General features: G+C 36.1%; 1 protein-coding gene and 1 pseudogene across 3 annotated transcripts in view; both read right to left on the bottom strand.

Annotated features, from left to right (window-relative positions):
• The window catches only part of RAD50 (RAD50 double strand break repair protein), a 159005-nt gene that overhangs the window by 48870 nt on the left and 86309 nt on the right, over positions 1 to 23826 (bottom strand). For all 3 annotated transcript variants that reach the window (XM_068535850.1, XM_068535849.1, XM_068535851.1), the window contains 14 exons: positions 18339 to 18467; positions 17944 to 18109; positions 16341 to 16534; positions 15712 to 15918; positions 14477 to 14659; positions 13705 to 13862; positions 10531 to 10706; positions 9803 to 10040; positions 6529 to 6718; positions 5956 to 6082; positions 5345 to 5538; positions 1925 to 2035; positions 1389 to 1481; positions 1183 to 1296 (listed from right to left, as the gene is read on the bottom strand). In XM_068535850.1, the coding sequence (XP_068391951.1) occupies positions 1183 to 1296; positions 1389 to 1481; positions 1925 to 2035; positions 5345 to 5538; positions 5956 to 6082; positions 6529 to 6718; positions 9803 to 10040; positions 10531 to 10706; positions 13705 to 13862; positions 14477 to 14659; positions 15712 to 15918; positions 16341 to 16534; positions 17944 to 18109; positions 18339 to 18467 (2280 nt within the window). The remainder of the gene's footprint in view (positions 1 to 1182; positions 1297 to 1388; positions 1482 to 1924; positions 2036 to 5344; positions 5539 to 5955; positions 6083 to 6528; positions 6719 to 9802; positions 10041 to 10530; positions 10707 to 13704; positions 13863 to 14476; positions 14660 to 15711; positions 15919 to 16340; positions 16535 to 17943; positions 18110 to 18338; positions 18468 to 23826) is intronic.
• On the bottom strand, positions 3001 to 5238 carry LOC137755267 (regulatory solute carrier protein family 1 member 1-like; annotated as a pseudogene).

The following is a 23826-nucleotide window of genomic DNA, read 5'->3' as shown; positions in this document are numbered from 1 at the left end:
AGATTGAGAATTGGCAGAAGGGGAAGGAGACTTTAATTTTATGCTTTTATGTTTAAACTTTTACCAGGTAAGTCTTTTACTGAAAATAAAAATAAAAAAAGGAAAGAAGAAAAGACAATGTTATTAGAATTGCTTTTCTCAGGGAACCCTCCTACACTATTGGTGGGAATGTAAGTTGGTACAGCCACTGTGGAAAACAGTATGGAGGTTCCTCAGAAAACTAAAAACAGAATTACCATATGATCCAGCAACCTCATTCCTGGGCATATATCCAGACAAAATTATAATTCAGAAAGATACGTGCACCCCTATATTCATATCAGCACTATTCACAATAGCCAAGACATGGAAACAACCTAAATGTCCATCAACAGATGAATAAAGATGTGTTACATATATACAAGGGAACTCAGCCATAAAAAAAACCAAAATAATGCAATTTGCAGCAACATGGATGCAACTAGAGATTATCATACTATGTAAGTCAGAAAGATAAATAACCATAGGATATCATTTATATGTGGAATCTAAAATGTGACACAAATGAACCTATCTACGAAACAGAATCAGGGACATAGAGAACAGACTATGGTGGCCAAGGGGGAGGAGGGTGGGAGAGGGTTGGACTGGGAGTTTGGGATTAGCATACGCAAACTGGTATATATAGAATGGATAAACAACAAGGTCCTACTGTATAGCACAGGGAAATATAATCAATATCCTGTGATAAACCATAATGGAAAAGAATATGAAAAAGAATATATATATGTAACTGAGTCACTTTGCTGTACAGCAATAATTGACACAACACTGTAATTCAACTATACTTTAATAAAAAATAAATTAAATAAAAGAATACAATCAGGTAAAAATGTTATGATGAAAAGAATCACAACAGCTTGAGTTATACCAAGTGTACCTTTTTTTATTATTTCATTTTACAAATGAAAATATGTCTCTTTTTATACTGCCAAAGGAAAATTTTGTCTCTCAGTAACATAAAAAAGGAACATACTTTTTATATAAACATATACACATAAAAAAAAAAAGAATTGCTTTTCTCTACTGTTTGCATTTCTACTCAATACAAGTATTGAAAATAAAAGTAAAAAATAAAAAAGAAAGATAAGAATGTTACTGGTATAAGTGCTACCACAAATCATTAGCCAAAATAGGACCTACCTTCTGTGTATCAATATCTTGTCTCATGATTCCCATTTCCTTATTAATCTTTTCTTTGTGTTTCTCGCATTCACTTAGTTGAGCTATTACTTTATTAAGTTCAGTTTCTTTTTGCTACAAAAATGAAAATTTCTTAAGCACAAGAAATAAAAATATAAACAAATAAATCATTTTAAATTATATTCAATTAAATAGTTTTAAATTACCTTCTTATAGTCGTCTTTTCCATCTTGAATATAATTCTCAATGTCTTTCACATAACCATGAATATTTTTAACCTTCTCTTTGATATCATTTATCTGTGGAAAAATATTTATTACAAATACAGTAGTTGGGACTAGGGCATTTAAGAAGATTTATTTCCAAGGAATATCTTTTATTAAGATAACAAAAACTTAATAGGAGAGTACAGTGAAACACTGGCTTGGAAGTTAGAAGCCCCGGGTTCCAGTTTCCATCACCAGCAGATTTTATCTGAACTCAAATTTTATGATCTCCCTTTATTACCTATGGGATTAGATTAAAAGGTCTCAATTCTCAACTTCTATTTTAGATCAAGAAGCAAAATAATTTACATTTAATCATTCTAAAAAATTTTGAATGTTAAGATTATGTCACAAATATGAAAATACTATTTCATCATGTTTTTAATTTCATGTGAAATACTAGTATCCAACATGGTGCTCTGAATAATAATTTTAACATATATTTTTGATAAGTAAATATATACATGAAATCTTACTTTATCCTGTGCTATTTTGTTGCTTGTATTTCTTTTGTTGATTAATTCTTCTTTCTCCTGCTGGAACTTTTCCAATGTTGTTTCCAAAGGGCTTACCTGCTCTTTAGCATCCTAAGGATATAAAAAATATAAGGTCTTATATAACATTCCATTACCTTATTTCAGGTGTCAGACTTCATAATAAAATCACTTTCTATGTACCAGGCTTTAAAAGTCAATTCATTCGCTCCTTCCAACAACCCTATGAGGAAGGTACATTATTTTCCTGCTATATTTCAGATGAGCACAGAGATGATTTGTCCAGGGTCCCAAAAGCCAGTAAATGAAGGAGCCAGGATTCAAATCTCATCCAGCTCCAGAGTCTTTCTCTTAACCACTATGCTATACTGCGTCAGCCACTGACTTGATTCTTAATCTACACCACGTACTCCCAATTATATGAGCATGTGGCTTCAGGTATAAATTTTCATGAGTTTGTAGGGGCCCACATCAGCTCTGTGTGACTGAAGAATAGGAAAGCTCTTTCAGTCCAGGTCTTTCTTTTACAGATGGAAATATGATCATAAAAGAACTTTTTTTTTTCAATTATTCCTCCATTTTCTGTTACAACTGATGAATCATAATACACAGAGCACTAAGTATGATTCCAAACACAAAACCATGTGATCAAGTTTGTAAACCAAAAATTGAGTTAACAAGCCATACCTTGCCTTCGGCACAGACAGCCAAATTATAAAGTTTATCTGCTTTTAGCTGCATGGGTAGTGGGATTTCTCATGACTTCTGCTTTTTAAAGTATTCACTCTCATTCTAAAATGGTATGCTATACACAAAACCATCAGTTTTATTCCAGAATACATCATCTTAATAATAAAAAGCTTTTGTATGCACGTACTGCCGATACATTTAAAAAGGCCCAAATTTTAACAAAAGATTAGACAAGTTCATCAGACAAGAGATCATAAATTATTTTGACTGAAAAAAAAACTTAAAAAAAAAAATACAGCTCAACATTCTGCTTGCAGGTTTCTACAGCAAGTGTGTGTGTGTGTGTGTGTGTAGATATATAGCTTTTTTTAAGGGAACGGAGTATGGTCTAGTCCACTTTTCCATGGTTGTGTAGGAACTACAATGTTCTTTCCTAGCAAAACAAGAAGTGCAAGGTCTGCATTTCCACCAACTCGATGCAAAGCCCCAAGAGCTTCCTGCAAAGTAAAGCCAGCATGGAGGATCCAAGCAATGTCTGCAGCAGGAAAAATTAATGGTGCAAGAAAGGAGGGACTTGATGATGGATGGCTGGTAGGTGGTTCAAATTCTAGAAGTGGCCCTGCAGCTTCAGAACAGACATTTTCTCTGGTCTCAGGCCTGTGTGCCCTGACCCAGATCTTTAACCAATATGAAACTGGATGACAAGGACTCAGTTTGCTCAGAAGTCTGATTGAGTGCATCCTCCTTACCTGCTAAAAGTCTGGGTGAAATTTCTACACCAAAGGTGCAATGTAGTTGATTAGAAGTTTCAGCTGAGGCTAGAGTGACAGAACTGCTCTCATTTATTGACTCCTTAGACTTGGGGACACCTTCCTTATCAGTACTAACAGGCCATCACCTAGACGCCTGAAGTTAATATTTTCTACATCTTCTCCTCTAGCGTCAGCTGAAGTGTCTGTTAATTCTTCCGTCTTCACTGATACAGATATGGCCTGATGAAAGGAGACCTGTTCACTCTCGGTAGCTGTAAGATGCTCATTTTGGGTCCACCTTTCAGAAAGGTCCTTAATACCTGTTTGGCCCTCAGTTACTGTCTTTGATTGACAGAAAACTTCTTCAGATGTGTTTTCTGAAGCTGGTTTACTACTAATGACCAAAAGTTCATGAAGTTCCTTCAAGGCTGCTGTTATAGATGAGCAAGATTCCTCTGCTGACTCTACAGAGGGCTGACAACTGCCACAGAGACTTACGAGAAGGGGCAATTCCCATATTCCTTACTTGTTCCAGACATTTCAACATTACTTTCTGGAAGCTGTAAATCCTGAGTGGAAATGGAATTTTAAAGGAAGGGTTACATTTTGATGTTTCTACTTCCATCAAGGGATTATCCAAGGTGAGATAAGATGCACCGACGTTCCTGACATTGGTATTCTGACTGCCTGCTGAATTAATAAGCACAGCAACTAGGGACTGTTCAACTATACCTACTTCCATAAGTGTTTCTGAATTTGAGCAGCCAAAGCATCCTGAAGGTAGAATATTTTTCTCTGTACCCGAAAGGTCCACAGTCTGCTGTAGCCTGTCTCGATCGTAAAGGAACTTTTGATCTTAAGCTTAGTTTGCTGAGGCTAAGTAGATATTTTATGGTAATGAAAGCATACTAGTACATTGATGTTGGTGTGCCCACACTTATTTTGGAAGGAAAGGGGTTTTCAAATAACAAACTATTTTACTAATCAGAACTCCACATCATTTGGCCTTATAACATCTCTACAGAATAAGTATACAATAACCACTGTTCAAAACCATGATCCTCAAGTACTTTAAGATCCTGAAATACCTAATGAATCCATAAAGGTAGAAACAATTATTTAGTATTACTTCAATGTAGGAATATTTTATATTAGGAAGTGGTTTGGTGTGGTGGGAAGTCAAATGTCTTACACATCAGAAGACCTACCAGAAAATTAACCCTGCCTCCTACTAACTGTATGAATTTGGGCAAGTCATGGGATATCTGTAAGTCTCAATTTCTTTTCCTATAAAAAGGAGATTTATCAAAATGACACACTAAATACAAAATGAGACACTGAACGGTTTAATGTCAAAGTGCTTTATAAGCAATAAAAAATACAAATGTAAGGTAGTACATTTTATACCATACTCTAAGCCTCTGTTATTTTGTAATCCAAAACTACTTAAGAAACATTTATAGTAATTAGTAACAGATTCTAATCAGATTCTAACCAGATTTAATTGGTTGGGTCTTAGATTTGATAAATCTAGATGAGGGATGCCAAATGGGTTCCATTCCATGTGTCAACTCAGTGCCTGCTCAGTGTAGTCGGAAGTATTCCGAGACTACATCTGGAATTAAAAAGAAAAAGTGCTATGCCTGAGAGGCAGTGTCTGTCATGGATATAGGATCTGTAGATAAGACAAACCTCCCATACAAGTAGGAATCCTTATATGGAGTTAGCCAGCCACCACCAGACCACCTCCAGTAACAGGAAGTTCACTACTTAACCAGGCAGTCAGTTCTTCCTTATTATGGTCAATAAATCTTCCAGAAATTTTTACCTATTAGTAGAAGTTCTATATACCATTTTCACTTGATCCTCACAATAACCATAGTTCTGGCCATTGCCCCAATAAAGAGAATTTCACATATTTGAACTGATTTTTAAAACTAATATATATGAATGTTTTTACCTTTATTTCTCTGTATAAGGACTGAACTTCAGTGGATAATTCCACAGTCTGCTCCTCCAGTTGCTGACGACGTTGTAAATTAGTGGATATCTGAAGTTTCTCTGATTTAAGTTCATTTGTTGTACTTTTTAGGTGCTGAATTTGTTCCTGCTGGTCCTGTATAAGCTTACGATTCAATTCAATCTTACTGGAAACTGCATGAAAACATATTGATACAGTGATTAATGTAAGGGTATAGAAAATACTATAAGCAGCCTCATTCCAGTTTTATAGGTCTCTGTGGCATTCACAAAGGCTGAGTTTCTGTGGGTCCCACCTACTGCAATAAAAATGCCACAAGAACCTGTCCAGCTCCCAAACCTGCTTGCTGTCCCCTCCTGAATAGGGAAGATATGACTGAGAAAGAGTACAGCTCATTTGTTACTCATCATTCAAAATCTGTTCTGCAAAGAAAGGAAACAGAGGAGAAGTGATGCCTTTGAGAAAAGAAACTGCATATACCATGGACTGGAAGAAAGACTGTTCTTTGTCCAGATAATAGTTATAAAATTTATGGTAAAAAGCATATGTTGGGAATGTTGAAGTCTTTATAAGGAAACAGACTCTATTACCTGTATCTAATTTGTGTTGTTTTTCTTGTTTTTCCTGGTTTACTTGTTGAACAGTTCTATCCAAATCTAGTCCTTGGAGTTTAGCTGCTTGCTGTGCAATTTTTCTTTCAACATCCTTAAGTTCCATCTTAAGAATAAAGCAAAGTTATTTCCTTTAAGAAACTTATGCCATTATCATTATTCAAAATCTTTAAGAATTAACTGCTTTTAATTACTTTAAAAAATCTAATTTGTAACTGCTCTCAGATATAATTTTAACAAATTTTAAAGGATAAAAATAAAATTAATTTTTATGATGAAATTAATTTAAATGATGTAAACAAAAGGAAGCAGACTAAAAAAGAAAAATAAACAAGACTACTTCTTAATTCTCAGAACTTATAGATAATAAAATCTAAACTCAGGAATATAAATAAGCTAAGCAGTTACTCCCTGAGACTACCTAAAATTCAGAATAGGGAACTCTAAACACAATCTGTACCAGAATACTAGCTACTATCTTTAATACTCACATTTCATATTCAAACCACCATGAAACAAGTTTTAGTCTGCCTTAAACTGCAGTAAACTTACCTGGAACCTCTCCATAATTGTAACATCTGTCAGACACACTTTAGCACTTTCTTCCTCAGGTATGATCGTACCCAAGAGTGTTTCCTGTTCTTCTATGTCATTCTTTAGGCGCTGTATGTCTCTGTTCACATTCTGCAGTTTGTTTCTTAATTCTGGTATTTCCTTCTCCTTCAAATCAATTATGCTTTGCCTTCACAGAACACACACAATTAAAAATAAGTAATCTAATGTTTTCTCATAATGAGATTGAGGTTATGTATTTTTGGCAAGAATACCACAGAAGTGATGTTGTATCCTTCTTAGGGCAACATATCAGTGGGTATATGATGTCAGTATGTTACTCTTAGTTAAGATGATGTCAGCCAGATTTACCCATTGTAAAGTTACTATTTTTCTCTATGTAATCGATAAGTATCATAGGAGAAATACATTGAAGAAAATGTAAATATCCTGTTTCTCCTCAAACCTCTGTCCACTGATTTTATAAATAGTACCTATTGACAGATCTTGAAAGCAGCAAGTTTTACCGTGTTGTTTGCCAAACTGAAAGATATTTTACAAATTACCTGACCATACTCATCATAAGTGTCAAGACCATGAAAGACAAAAAAACACTGTCAAGACAAAGAAGAACTATGGTAGACTACAAGAGCCTAAGGAGAAATAACAAGTATGTGCAATGTGGGAATCCTGAGTTGGATCCTGAAATAGACAAAGGATATTAAATAGAAAGACTGCTAAAATTCAAATATGGTTTGTAGTTTAATTAATAGAATTATATCAAAGTTAATTTCTTGATTTTGATAATCATATTATGGTTACATAAACTGTGAACATCAGGAGAAGCTGGGTGAAGGGTATATGTGAATTCTCTGTACTATTTTTATAAATTTTCTGTAAGTCTAAAATTATTTTAAAATGAAAAAGTTTAAAAAATGATGGAAGGACAGAAGAAAGGAAGGAAAGAAAATAGGAAAGAAGGAAATAGGAAGAAAATAGGAAAGAAGGAAACCCATGTATCAGTCAAATGATACATGGGTTTATGGTACAAAAGCTGTTAAACCCACTTTACTGCTGCTACTCTAGCTAACGAATTACCATCCCTATGGCAGGTACTGGCCCCACACCTATTTTTGTTGATACCTCTGAAACAATAAAACTTGTATGTAATCTTTAAAAAAAAAAGTTATTAAGCTTATTTCAGAAAAATCCCAAATTCTTAAAATCAAATTAGTATAATAAATTAAATTGGTTTCTAATGGGAGCCTTATAATAAACCAGAAACTCAAGGATTAGCTCTTAGATACTGTTATTACTTAATGATTTTTTTAAAGTCCATACTATGACCAAGAAATGCCAACCTGAATTGATCTGAGTGACAGAGACCTGTAATTTTTTATACCAGAGCAATGAAAAAATTCCCTGAATAAATATGAACATATTCAGATTATGAATAATTCATGCTCACATTACTTCCCAGTGTTGTAGACCAGAAGTTGCTCTTAAGTTATGTACCCAGTACCTAGAAAGTGACAAAGCTATGATAGCCTAATGACAGTCAAGCACTCACTTGACTGGGACGTTTTTGCGGAGAACTACAGGCATACATTCAATTTTAACCCCATTTTTACATTTTCACACACACACAAAAACCCCTTATTGTTGTGGTCCAGGTTTTGGTGCCTTCTTTTCTGATGATTACCTAAGATGGTAAAATAAGTATTCTAAGAAACAGTAAAGATATTTCCTGAGCGAATGGTTACTGAGCCCTAGTAGGGTTTTCTCTTTTGCTTTTAAATATTTCAGAAACTCAATTTTGTGACAGCATTCTTTTTCCAAGGGAATTTTATGTAAAACGGACCAACACAGATACAGTATTGAAAAACACCTGTGGGAAAAATACTGAGCTTTTATTTAAATAAGGTGTTATAAAAAATGAACCCAAGTCAGTACTAAGAAAAATGATAAAGAGGTATATTTTCAGCTGAAATTTCATTCATGATGGTATGGGACATGCCGGAAGGGACATGATATCACTTCCGTTGTATTTTATTGGTTACACAGACCAATCCTGGAACATGAGAGAAGACTAATACAAGAGTGTGAATACCAGGAGGCAGGGATCATTGGGGACCATCTTAGAGGCTGGCTACCACAAAGCACATCTTCCTGCATCTTCCCTTCCTTCTTTTCCTTAAACTCCTCTTCAGTTTTCCAGGACAACATACCCTCCGGGTTTTTTTGCTTCCAGAGTTTGTCTCACTTTCATCCAATGTATTAACATTAGATTAATTTTCCTAAAACACATCTTTCATTAAATCTCTTAGGATGGCTCCCCATCACCTAATAGAGCTATAACTAGGCCTGAACATAATTGTAGCTCTATCTTCCCTACTTATGTGAATCAATCACTACAAATAAGTTCTCAAACTCCAGATAATGTTTCTACTGCAGCACAGGTCTTACTCTCCTACCCTTTACACACACCCTCTCCCCTTTCCTCCTCTTAAATAAGTCAAACCACCTTCCCTATGCTTTACATCCCTCCTCCTACCCTGTTCTCAAAATCCTATTCTCATTCTGTAGTCCACTGGCTTCTCTCTTCCTAATTAATGCATTTGTTTGAACCAATTAAGTATTTTATTAAGCCCAGCTTTCTATGTCTAATTCTGAGAGCTTTTCTCCTTACATAGACCATCAGCTCCATGAAGGTCATATCTTATTGGTCTCTGTGACCATCTTTGTGCTCTGGGAGACACGAAGGCAATCATCACATACTTTCTGACTTGATTTTATTTATAAATAGAAAATCATCTGAACTTCTTATACAAGCAAGGGAAAAATAAACAATAGAAATCATCTATGATTCATTCTTTCTGGAAGTGAGAAAAACATAAAAGTATAGTTTAAAATTTGTCTCGAGGGGAGCTTTCCGGTACTTTAATTCTTTGCTGGGTTTAGAAAGTGACACATAGTTATAAAATCTATCAAAATTTCTGCCCTCAAGCCAAGTCTCAGGAATGAAACAAACATACACAAATTAAAGATTATATCTACCCTGTGACTAGTTTAAGAAACAAGCTTATCTTGAAACAAAATAATTTTCTTATCACATAAATAACATGAGATGAGCATACTGGCTTAGAATCCTGACTTTAACCTTTATTCATTCAACTCTTGCTTACTGAATACCTACCATATGTTAAGACAGTGGAATAGGTACCTCTTACAGTGTTGCTGTACAGGTTCAGTAATGGTAAATCCCTATTCTCACCTCATGGGCACTAGTCCCAGCATTTCATCACGCCGCTTTTCTTTTTTCTTTAGCTCTGATTCTGTTGACTTGAGCTTATCTGGAGCAAGCCTCAGCTTAGACTGCAAATCACTGATGACTTCTTGTAATTCAGCTTCTGTCTGAAAAACTCTCTGACAGACAGGGCAACACGACTGGTCTTCATCCGTTAGCTGAGTAATGAATTGCGAGTAAACTGCTGTAGCTCCAGCCAGCATGGCTATTTAAAAAATATATATATACTCCCAGTGAAAAGAATATAAAATATAGTTTTGTCAACATGGTTATATCCTTTTCTGTAAATACATGATTATTCTTCTTGCTTTATAAACACACAATGAAAGAAATCAAAATTCTGATATTTAAATCTTCCCAAGGGCACAATACATTCAGATTTGTAGAAATTATTTTCTGGTAACACACAAGTATAATAAAACTTTTAGAGCTTGTTATGTGCCAGAAACTATAATCTCATTTACTCCTCCCTAACACCCTACACGTGGTAGGCAATTATTAATGAACCTGAAGTACAGAAAGGTTTCGATAACTTGCTCAAAGTCACACAGCAAGTAGGTTGTAGAACCAGAACTGAAACTTAAGCCACTGAGCTCCAGAACCAAGCTTAAAAATCTCCCATCCTTAATAGTTACCTGTGAACAAAAATTCAGAAACATCAAAATGCCTTTTCTAATAGAAAGTAGGTAACCTACCTCGTTGTTTTGAGGATTTTTCAATTTCTTCTTTAAGCCTGTCTAAGTCACTTTCAAAATCCTGGCTACCACAAACATCAAACAGTTTGTCTTCATAGCTGGACAACTTCTCTTCCTTCCTTTTTAGCTCATTATTTATATGATTTTTATTTTGCTCAGCTGAAGCCAGTTCCTTGCTAAAATAAGAACAAATATGGATTACAATTTTAAAATATGAGAAATGAAAAGTGTGAGAAGGTAGATCCAAGACAAACTCTGCCAGAAAATATTACAAAGGTCTGCTGTGACCAAGCACTTTTTTTTTAGAAGTCATGGCAACAGTCCACTACTGCCTGAATCTACCCCTAGCACATGGACTCACCCTGGTCATATGCCTGCTCCCAGAAAAATGTGTACAGACAAAACCCTGCTTGGTTTTGCGGGGGTTCATGGTCTTAGATCTTGGGTTAAGAGCCTCAGCAAGGAGAATATGCTTGCCAGATCTGGAGGGAAGAGAAAAAAAGGAGAACATTCTCCTAACTCTGTGTGGACCCTTTCACAGCTGTACTTCCGTTCCCTCCTGTAAAAACTTTTCCTTTGTTCCCTCCTTGTTGCTGTCATCTACTTACAACCTGATCATTCACTGCCTCTCATTCATCAAAGACTTTGCTCACTAGTACAATTTATTTCCACTCCAACTCTTAAATATAATCCTAGCCAGCCTCCATGCCCCTATAGATCAGGGGTTTTCAATTTACAGGTTTTGATGCATTAGGCAAGTCATATAATCAGTTCAATGCATTATATTCAGCATATTTTGAAAAATTAAGCATAATACGTAGAATATATTGGAGTAGATTGTGCGTGGTTAGGATAGGTACTATTTTAAGAAATTTGTTTCAGATAAATGTGTGAGTGCACATGTGCCTCATCTTGATACTTCCCATTGTGAGTCACAGTAAAAATTTGGAAAAAAAATAACATGTAGATGATGCTCTCACCATCTTAGCCATTGAGCGTCGCTCATTAAGATCACTATCTCAGCAGCACCAAACACGGTTGAACCCCTCCTTGAAAGACTATTTTCTCAAGGCAACCCAGACATCACTCCTGTCTTGTTCTCACCCTGGCTCCTGGGGCACTGACTTCGCTTGCTCCTCTCTTCCTTTGCTTGTCAACAGTTTAAATGTTGGTGTTTTCCAGGAGTCTGACTACAATTTTTTCTCTTCTCTTTGAATAACTCCTTCAAGTTGACATGACCTACTGACTCCAATTATCGCTTACAAAGCAACAACTTCCAATCTTCTGAACTTCAAACTCCAGTATTCTACTCCCTAACAGACATTTCCACAAGAAACACAAATTTAACATGGTCAAATCCACTATCTTCCTCAAAAATATTTGTGGAATTTTTGACCCTCCTATCTAAGTACCACTCAGGGTGATATTTGAAAAAATTGATCACTTTTTTAAATTGTGGGAAAAACATAAAATTTAACATCTTAACCATTTTTAACTGTACAGCACAGTAGTGTTAACCATATGCACATTGTTGTGCAACAGATCTCTAAAACTTTTTCATCTTGCAAAACTAAAACTCTATACCCACTGAACAACACCCCCCCTCCCCCTCCGCCCCCGTCCCCTGGCTACTCTGAACCTCCATTCTACATACTTTCTAAGAGTTCGACATCTTTGGATACTTCACATAAGTGGAACCAAACAGGACTTATGTTTTTGTGCCTAGCTTACTTCACTTTAATATCCTCAAGCATAATATCCTCAAGGTTCATCAAGTCATAGCATATGAGAGGATTTCTTTCTTTTTTCAAAGATAAATAATATTCCATTATACATACACCAATTTTTCTTTATCCATTCATCCATCATTTAGGTTGCTTCCACCTCTTGGCTATTGTGAATAATGCTGCAGTGAACATGGATTAGCAAATATCTCTTTGAGATCATGTTTTCAATTCGTTTGAATATATACTCAGAAGTGGAATTGCTGATCATCTGGTTATTCTTTTCCTAATTTTTTGAGGAACCTCCACAGGTTTTCTACAGTAACTGCACCATTTTACACTCCCACTAATAGTGCACAGGGTTCCAATTTCTCAACATCCTCACCAACACTTGTTATTTTGGGTTTTTTTCAACTTTTTATTTTATTTTAAAATTGAAGTATAGTTGATTTACAATATTGTATCAGTTTCAGGTATACAGCAAAGTGATTCAGTTATATTATTCTTTTTCAGATTCTTTTCCATTATAGCTTATTATAACACACTACTATATTTTCTGTTTTTTTTGATAATGCTCATCCTAAGTGGTGTGAAGTGATATCACTGTGGTTGTGATTTGCATTTCCTTGATGATTAGCATCATCTTGAGCATCTTTTCATATGCTTGTTGACCATTTGTATATATTTGGAGAAATGTCTATTCAAGTCCTCTGCCCGTTTTTTTAAAAAAATATTTATTTGTTTATTTATTTGGTTGTGCCGGGTCTTAGTTGCAGTAGGCGGGCTCCCTGGCTGTGGCATGCGAACTCTTAGTTGTGGGATCTAGTTCCCTGAGCAGGGATCGAACCCGGGCCCCCTGCATTGGGAGCTCGGAGTCCCAACCACTGCACCACCAGGGAAGTCCCTCTGCCCACTTTTTTAATCCGGGTATTTGTTTTTTTATTATTGAGTTGTATGAGTTCTTTACATATTCTGGATACTAACCCCTTATCAGATATATAATTTGCAAATGTTTTCTCCCATTCTGTTGATGATTGCCTTTTCCCTGTTGATCGTTCCCTTTGCTGTGCAGCAGTTTTTAAGTATGATATAGTCCCATTTGTCTATTTTTGCTGCTGCTGCCTGTGCTTTTGGTGTCATATCCAAGAAATCATTGCCAATTTCAATACAATGAAACTTTTCCTCTATGTTATCTTCTAGGAGTTTTATAGTTTCAGGTCTCACTTTTTATAAAGGAATATTTTAACCCTCTCACTTAGTTCTGTAAACTTTCAAGGAACAAGAAGCTCAACTCACTGTTACCATTTTACTTAATTTGTAAAATATAGGAAAATCAAAGTCAATTAATAAGACATACCACTTCATGACAATAAATGATTTCAAAACAATGAAAAGTGAAAGCATGAAATAAGAGACTTCTACTACATCTTCAAATGTTGTAACTACTTACTTTAATTTGGCAAGTCTGTCCCTGGTCTGATTAATTTCTTTTGATTTGCTATGAAGCCAATCTTCAAGCTGTTTTTTGTTGGGAAAATATCCTAACAATGAAGTTAATTCATCACTGTGCCTAGATTTTATTTTTCTGATTTGTTCATCTTTGTCAGCCTATAGGAAAAAAAAAAAATCGTTTAAAAATAAAGCTCAATATCTCCACAATATATAAAGAACAAAAATAAATTTTAGATTGATTACAGTTCTAGGCTTAAAAAATAAAACTACAAAAATGCAAGAAGAAAATATAAAATTTCTTCTTTTTTTTTAAATTTTGGCCATGCCGCACGGCTTGAGGAATATCTCAGCATCCCGACCAGAGACTGAACCCGGGCCATGACAGTGAAAGCACCAAATCCTAACCACTAGGCCACCAAGGAACTCCTGAAAATTTCTTAAACTCTTAAAGTAGGGACGGACTTTCTAAGCCATTAGAGAAAAGAATAACAAGTCTGATGATATAAAAATTAAAACTTCTGTATGGTATATGATAAAAATTAACAGCAATGTACATGTGTGTGTTTGTGTGTATACACTTCTGTATTATTATTTTTTTGTAATTAGAAAACAGTTTTTAAACTTGAAAGTCTATTTTATATTAAGTTCACTTAACCCCTAAAATAAAAAGCCAATATCAACGAAATACTTCACAGTGTAATGATTATGAATGTAAGATAAGCTATTTTAAATACCAGAAAGTATAATTAGAACAAAAAGAAAGGTCATACTTTGTCTTTGGTCAGCATCTCCATCTGGGTACGTGTTGCTGTATGATGATTTAACTGCTCCATCTCCTGGTCCAATTTACGCAGGGTCCTGTCTAGATCTGCTTTCTCATTTTGAAGGCTTATTACTTCTGTTTTTAGAGTTTCTACATTGCTGTTTTTCTCAGCTTTGCTTAGCTCACGTTCCTTAATAATTCAAATAAATGAACAGGTTTATATGTGTTGTGTTAAAATAATGACAAAGTGTATTAGAAATCAGCTACTCCTCAGGATGGTCAAAGTATTACTGTTTGATTCTATCCAACAACAGAAAAAGCAGAAGGTATAAAATTTTTAAGAAATATCTTATAAAGTTACCTTACTATTTTATAACAGTAGAGACTTAGTAAATAAATCTGGAAGAGTCAAACAGGAGGGAAAAATGAAAATTAGTGCAAAATTAAGAAAAATATGCCTAAGTATACAGTTTAGTGACTCTTCAATCAATAACTAAGCATTTATCAAGTAGCCATGTAACTCACTACATTGCCTGGCATATAGAAACTAAAAATAGTGTGATGTGGTCCCTGAACAGTATCTCCCCATCACAACAGGACAATATTGTGCTAAATTGACAAAAATGTATGCTAGATGTTAAGTTTGGGAGTAAATAGAAATGTTTAAATTATCAAGACGGGACCTGAAAGTGGCATTTGCCAAGCTTTAGGATGCTTATTTTGGTAATGGAGGTGTGAAGGAAGGGAAGAGATTAGAAACAAAGAAGAAATTTTGGAAATTCATGAAAGGAAGAGGTGGGCTAAGAAAGTTTCTACCACAGAAAAAGCGATAACACAGCAATAATCATATAAAATCTGTAGTGTGTGGAACCTAGAGGGAAAATACTTTCTTTTTTAAACTTAGGTAAGTGGTTCTCAACCAAGGTACTCATAAGAATCACCCAGTTCTGTTTTGAACACATTTCTATGCCCCACTCTTAGAGATTTTTATTTGGAAGGTTTAAGGTCTAAGCATAAGTGTTTTTTTTTTAAGCTTCCTTAGATGATTCTAATTTTCAGTCCACCAGGTTCCAGGAGCAGAGTTGGGTCATTAAGATATTCAGATAAATTCATTTTACGTGAGATTGATAGACAATGTTGATATTTTTATTAAAAGGCCATAATCTTAGGATTAGCAAAAGATAAAATACTTCTAAATATCTTACACCTTAAATTTATTAGATTACTCAAATAGTATCTTACAGCTTTTGTGAGCTCCTGGTCCAGTTCAAGAATCCTGTCTGAAGATCCTTCCAACTGCTGTAATTCATACTTCACATTTTTCAGCTCATTCTGCCTCTTAGTTAGGATTTCTGATTTTAGCTCAATTATTCTTCCTAGTCCAGTTTTCTCATCCCTTATCTCATCTATCTGTTTTCGTTTCAGAGTCTCTTTTTCTGCAAAGTCGTTCTAAATACATAATGAGAAGCATGAGCATTAACAATTTTTTCAGTAAAAACTTCATTAAGAAAAAGTTTCTCTGATGCAAAAGTAACACACACACTCTGAGGAAAATATAGAAGAGCATACAAAAATATAATGATCATAACCCAGAGATAATCATTATTAACTTCGAGCAAACTTTTTCTTTACAATTAGCTTTAAAAAGAAATTTTACTTAAAATCAAATTAAAAAAATAGGTCTATATCTTCTTTGTACTTTTATACTTATAAACTTTCAAAAGATTTGCTTCCGTAAAGGTTTTATTCTATCTCATAGCAAATTTTATCCTAACACTAATCCAAAAATATGACAAAATAAGGTCAATCCAAAAATTAAAACAATTCAACTAGACAATCTGATACCAACAAAAGAAAATAACAGTATTTACCATCAGTAGCCTGGCGGTTTCTGCTTCCTTTTCTTGCCTCTCTCTCACAAGCTTGTGAAAATTTTTTATCTGTCTCTCACTGAATGGTCCATGCTCAAAGCCATCCAATTCTAGTTGTGTTGCCAAAGACTGAATTAATGAATCTCTAGCTCGCATATGTTCTTGATGACGATCTGCTTGTAGCTGTAGACGACCTTTAAAAAACACAATCATAGTAATTTTTTTATCAGCTGATTTTTTAAAAAATAAAAGAGCAAGATCTCTTACATCCTTTGCTCAGTTTCCCCCAATGGTAACTATTGTATTGAGATGTAGTAAGAAATACATATTTGGTTTTTGTCTTCAGCTCCTGGTACAGAACTCCAAAAAACGCTTAGAATTTCTCAGTGATAGGGGTGAGAGAAGTATCTTTTGTTATTCATTATAAGTCCCTTTCAACTGTACTTGAGTTTATTCTAATGAGGTGACTCCTGGAGAATGGGACCTAGTCGTCAGAGGAATCAGCTCTGTGATCAGAGTAGGAAGTTTCAGTACCCACCCCTCGCATTTCTGGGGAGGAGCTGAAGTCTGAGTTCAATCACCAATGGCCAATGACTTAATTAATCATGTCTACATGATTACTTCCATAAAAACCCTAAGCAATGGCATTCAAAGAGCTTCCAGGTTGGTGAATACTACATGGAGGTGCTGGGCAAGTCACGCATGTGGAGAAGGCATGAAAGCTCAATGTCCCTCCCCCATACTCTACCCTATGCATCTCTTCCATCTGGGTGTTCCTGACCTATATCCTTAATAAACTGGTAATAGTAAGTGCTTCCCTGAGTTCTAGGAGCTGTTATAGAAAATTACTGAACCTGAGAAAAGGGTTGTGGAAACCCCTGATTTATAGCCAGTGGTCAGAAGTACAGGTGCCAGACAACCTGGGACTTGGGATTGGCAGCTGAAGTGGAGTGGGAGACAGTCTCATGGGACTGAGCCCTTAATCTGTGGGGTCTATGCTAACTCCGGACAGGGAGTGTCAGAACTGAATTAAATTACAGGACACTTAGTTGGTGTTCACTGAGAATTGGAGGATTGCTTGGTGTGGAAAAACCCACACACACCTGGCGTCAGAACTGTTGTTGAGTAGAAAAATAGTGTTTTCTTTTAGCAATTTGCAAAATTATAGTATATCACAACCAGGATACTGACACTGATACAATCCATCAATCTTATTCTTATTTCCCCAGTTTTACTCATATCTGTGTGTGTATTAAGTTCTACATAATTTTATCAACTGTGTTGGCTCTTATATCCACCATGACAGCCAAGATACTGAACAGTTCCAACACCATAAGAACCCTTCTTGTTTTTTTTAAAACCATAACCACATTAACCTTCCTCCTGCTCTTCCTCCTACTGGGTAACCCTGGCCATCACTAATCTGTTCTACATTTCTAAAATTTTGGCATTTAAAAATGTCATATAAAGTGGAAACATACTATATATAATCTTTTGAGACTGACTTTTTTCACTCAGCATAATTCCCTGGAGATTTGTCATTCATGCAAAAAATGTGTAATATTATAATAGGGAAAAAGACCAAGTAAACACTGTCTCTTACCCTGTTCAACAAGTAGTTCTGATTTTTCTTGATTGAGAAGCCTAGATTCTTTATTTAATTTTTCCAGTTCACGCTGACATTCTACCAGTCTCCTTTCTTTCTCCCTTACTGTTCTCTGGTGATTGTGATATAAATCATTTAGCTGCTCATCAGACCCTTGAAAAACCTGTGTAGAACCAAAATAAAGAGCTTTAATGTATAACAAGGTATCACTCTGAGGTACAAAATATGAACCAAAGCTTATTCAATATCCTTTTTAGCATAAATATGGAAGTAACACAAACATCAAGATTTGTATGTTTGTTTCAAAATATGACTGTCAAAATGGAATCAAATGAGGTTCATTACAATAATCTCAAAATTCTGAAGTAAAACAAAATTCTACCACCACAAACCTTTTCCATTTTCTGTTCCAGTTCACTATTGTCTTTTTCCATTTGCTTCTTTCGGCTATCCAAAGCTTTAATTTCATTGTCGAGTCTCATTATTTTAGAGAGATTTTGTTCAATTTCTTTTAGACGATTCTGAAAATAAACAAACACCCTACATAAACAGAATTCACTATAGTTTACACTGCAAATAACTGAAGATAAATAACATGTCCCAGGACCAGGCACTTAGTAAAAGTGATCTCATTTAATGGTAACACTGCTATAAAGGGAGCACCGAGAAACTGAGGATCAGAGGCATTAAGTAACTTGTCCAACTCCTTACAGCTAGTAAAGAAAAGCAGGAATTTAACTCCCTTCTAACTCCAAAGCCCATCCCCTGTCCTCAACAGCTCCCACAAAAGTCATTCATTCACTGGGTACTTGGAGCCACATTATGTAAAGTACCACATTTTAAGAACTTAATCCTTGGAACTTCCCTGGTGGCACAGTGGTTAAGAATCTGCCTGCCAATGCAGGGGACACGGGTTCAAGTCCTGGTCCGGAAAGATCTCACATGCCGTGGAGCAACTAAGCCCATGTTCCACAACTACTGAGCCTGTGCTCTAGAGCCCGTGAGTCACAACTGCTGACCCTGCGTGCCTGGAGCCTGTGCTCCCCAACAGGAGAGGCCACCGCAATGAGAAGTGCACGCACTGCAACAAAGAGTGGCCCCCGCTCGCTGCAACTAGAGAAAGCCTATGAGCAGCAACGAAGACCCAACACAGCCAAAAATAAAAAAAATTTTTAAAAACAGAACTTAATCCTTAAAAGGCTAACTATTTAATTTATTAAAAAAGAAACTAGAACTACTGAGTGGACTGGAAACTCATGGTGCATCACAAGTGAAATGTGACAAATGATCTCAGTGGCCTGCTTCCAGGGACAGCTGGTTGCCTCATCTCCTAGGAATATGAGTGATCTGGCTCAGAGTCTTCCCTCCTTGGATACTCTTCTGGTGTTTGCCTCTACAATTCCAAGGCTGACCAACTCCTCTTCTAAGACATTTTTAGAACCTGATTTTTAAACTAACACATTATTACAGATATCAATTGTAAGCTTTCATGGCTGCACCAAAATGCATCCTCAACTTCAATGTCATTTGATAAATTATACTAATACCATATCTTATGATTTGTATATTAATAGGTAACACGTTATCACCACAGAAACTTTACTTTGTTCACCAATGCTTCCTCAGCGCATGTAACAAGTGTTCAGTATGTTAGCTGAGAGATTTGAAAAAAAAATTTTTACCAATAATAACAGTCATAGCTATCATTGATCAAATGCCTGCTATATTGCAGACACTGTACTAGGTGCTGCCATACATTCCCTCTAATCATTATGACACTACAGGCAAACCTCAGAGATATACTGGGTTCAGTTCCAGACCACTGCAATAAAGTGATTATTGCAATAAAGCAAGTCACACAATTTTTTGGCTTCACAGTGCATATAAAAGTTGTTTACACTATACTGTAGAAGTGTGCAATAGTATTATGTCTTAAAAAAAAAAACAATGTTCATATTTTGATCTCTTCCCATGAATCACGAATGTTCTTAATGGCATCTAGAATGGTGAATCCTTTCCAGGAGGTTTTCAATTTACCCAGATCCATCACTGGAATTACTATCTATGGCAGCTATAGCCTTACGAAATATATTTCTTAAAAAGACTTAAAAGTCAAAATGACTTCTTGATCCATGGGCTGCAGAATGGATGCCGTGTTAGCAGACATGAAAACATGAATCTCGGGCTTCCCTGGTGGCGCAGTGGTTGAGAGTCTGCCTGCCGATGCAGGGGAGATGGGTTCGAGCCCTGGTCTGGGAGGATCCCACGTGCCGCGGAGCAACTGGGCCCGTGAGCCACAACTACTGAGCCTGCGCGTCTGGAGCTTGTGCTCCACAACAAGAGAGGCCGCGACAGTGAGAGGCCCGCGCACCGCGATGAAGAGTGGCCCCCGCTCACCGCAACTAGAGAAAGTCCTCGCACAGAAACTAAGACCCAACACAGCCAAAAATAAATTAATAAATTAATTTAAAAAACCATGAATCTCATTGTACACCTCCATGAGCACTCTTGGGTGACCAGATGCATGGTCAATGAGCAGTAATATTTTGGGGAAAAAAAAATCTTTTTTTTTTTTTCTGAGCAGCAGGTCTCAAGAGTGGGTCTAAAATATTCAATAAACCATGTTGTAAACAGGGATGCTGCCATCCAGGTTGCTCCATTTATAGAGCACAGGCACAGTAGATTTAGCATAATTCTTAAGGGCCCTGAAGATTTTTGGAATGGTCAATGAGCACTGGCTTCCACTTAAAGTCACATGCCGCGTTAGTTCCTAACAACAGTCAGCCCGTCCTTTGAAGTTTTGAAGCCAGGCATTGACTTCTCCTCTCTAGCTATGGAAGTCCTAGATGGCATCTTCTTCCAGTATAAGGCTGTTTTACCTACGCTCAAAATCTACTGTACAGTGAAGCCACCTTCATTAATGATCTTAGCTAGATCTTCTTTGTAACTTGCTGTAGCTTCATCAGCACTTGCTGCTTCACCTTGCACTTTGAAGTTTTGGAGACAGCTTCTTTCCTTAAACCTCGAGAACCTCTGCTACTTTCAAATATTTCTTCTGCAGCTTCCTTACCTCTCTCAGCCTTCACAGAATTGAAGAGAGTTAGGACCTTGCTCTGGATTAGGCTTTTACTTCAGGGAATGTTGTGGCTGGTTTGATCTTCTACCCAGACCACTAAAACCTCCTCCATATCAGCAATAAGGCTGTTTCAACTTTCTTACCATTCATGAGTTCACTGGAGTAGCACTTTTAATTTCCTTCAAGAACTTTTCCTTTGCGTTCACAACCTGGCTAACCATTTGGCACAAAAGGCCCAGCTTTCAGTCTCTCTTCACTTTTGATATGACTTCCTCACTGAACTCAATCATTTCTAGCTTTTAGTTTAAAGTGAGAGACGTGTGACTCTTCCTTTCACTTGAACATTTAGAGGCCATTATAAGGTTATTAACTGGTCTAATTTCAATATTGTTGTACCTCAAGGAGTAGGAAGGCCTGAGGAAAGGGAGAAAGATGGGGGAATGGCTGTTTGGTAGAGCAGTCAGAACACATACAACATTTATCGATTAAATTTGCCATCTTATATGCATGTGGTTTGTGGCACCCCAAAACAATTACAATAGTAACACCGAAGATCACTGATTGCAGAACAGCATAATATAATAATGAAAAAGGTTGAAATATTGCAAGAATTACCAAAATGTGACACAGAGACACAAAGTGAGCAAATGGTGTTGGTGGTATAGTGGCGAGCATAGCTGCCTTCCAAAGTGAGCAAATGCTATTGGAAAAATGGCACCAACACACTTGCTTGATTGACACAGGGTTGCCACAAACCTTCAATTTGTAAAAAAAAAAAAAAAAAGAAAGAAAAGAAAGCAAAGAATATACAAAGCACAGTAAAGCAAAGTATGCCTGTACATGCTAAGTAGGAGACTCAGAGGACTTGTATAAAGCCACATACTTAAAAATGGGAGATGAGACTGGGAGGCAGGATGGTATAACAATTAAGACTACAGGCTCTGGGAGCTGGAATGATAGGACATCTCTATGTAAAGAAGTAAACCTCCCTAGAGCTGATTCACTTTGCTGTACAGCAGAAACTAACACAACATTGTAAAGCAACTATACTCCAATAAAAATGAACTAAAAAAAAAAAAGGAAGTAAATCTCAACCTTACCTCACACCATATTCAAAAGATAACCTGAAATGGAGCATATACTTAAATATAACAACTCAGACTAGAAAACTTCAAGAAGAAAATCTTTGTGACCTTGGGTCAGGCAAAGATTTCCTAGATAGGAAACAAAAAGCAAAAACTATAAGAGAAAATTTTGAAATACTGGACTTCATCAAAATTAAAAACTCCTGCCCTTTGAAAGCAGTTAAGAAAAAAAAAAAAAATTTGTAAAACACATACCCGATTAGGGCTTACGTCCAGAATAATTAAAGAACTCTCACAGCTTCAACAGTAAGACCAAAAACAAAACCAAAAAATACACACACACAAAACCTATTGAAAACAGGCAAAAGATATGCATAGACACTTTACCAAAAAAGATATTCAAATGGAAAATAAACACATAAAAAGATGTTCAATGTTGATTAACATTAGGAAAATGCAAATTAAAACCATAATGAAAGAAAAAAAGCTGCTCAGAGCTTCTATCACACATCTATTTTAATGGCTAAAATAAAAAGCTGATAATACTAAGTGCTGACAAGGATGAAGCGCAACTGCACTCTTGTACATTGTTGTGGGACTACCAAATGTGCCACTTTGAAAAACAGTTTGGCAGCTCATAAGGTAAAACATACACTTAACACACAACCTAACAATCCCACTCCTAGGGAGTTACCCAAGAGAGATGAAAACATATCTCCAAACAAAGACCTGTACACAGAAGTTTATAGCAGTTTTATTTGTAATAGCTAAAAGCTGATAACAACCTGAAGTCCATCAACAAAGGAATGGATGAACAAACTGTAATATATCCTTACAATGGAATACCCTCAGCAATAAAAGGGAATGAACTACTCGTACATGCAACCACATAGATAAATTTAAAAGCATTATGCTAAGAAGTCAGATACAAAAGGCTATATAATGTATGATTCCACTGATGTGGCATTCGTTGGAAAAGGCAAAACTATACTGACAGAAAACAAATCAGGGATTACCAAGGGCTGGAAATGGAGGTAGGGGACCGACTACAAATAGACTTGAGGGAACTATTTGGGGTGGAAATGTTCTATATCTTGACTGTACTGATAGTAATGCTACTGTATGCATTTGCCCAAACTCATCAAATCATTTACTTTCAAAAGGGTGGATTTTACTAAACGTAAATTATATTTCAATAAATCTGACTAAAGAAAAAAAAGTATCAGTTTAGGAATCAGAGAAGCGTGGAATCAAATCCTGGCTTTACCCCTTACTTCCAACGTGAATACCTGTGCCTCACTTTTCTCATCTATGAAACTTCACGGTGTTACTGTGGGGCTCACATAATACATTTTAAAGCACTTTGATCAGCAACTGGGCATACAGTAGGCCCTCAATGAACGGGACCATTCACATCACTTTTGAAAAAGATTCTGTGTTCACAAAATATCTTTGAGCAATCTAACAAAGAGAACTGGATTAACTCTTAAGAGCAATGAATATTAACACCTCTTTTATGGTACCCTACTTCTCAGAAACTACTCGGTTTCTATCAATGTTTTCACTGTATTGTGGCAGCATTAACATTATCTTGGCTTAGATCTTTTGTGACATCTCTAGCTGCTTCATTCCTTAAATCCAGACAGTAACTAGATACTGGGGATTCCTTCTTTGACATCTGTGTTTTGGCTCGAACCCCAGAGTACAAAACACAGGCTC

Source organism: Eschrichtius robustus, chromosome 2, assembly GCF_028021215.1.
Source record: "Eschrichtius robustus isolate mEscRob2 chromosome 2, mEscRob2.pri, whole genome shotgun sequence".
In the NCBI taxonomy this organism is placed as follows: Eukaryota; Metazoa; Chordata; class Mammalia; order Artiodactyla; family Eschrichtiidae; genus Eschrichtius; species Eschrichtius robustus.
The sequence above is the reverse complement of the archived record's forward strand: the minus strand, read 5'-3'. Positions and strand labels throughout refer to the sequence as shown.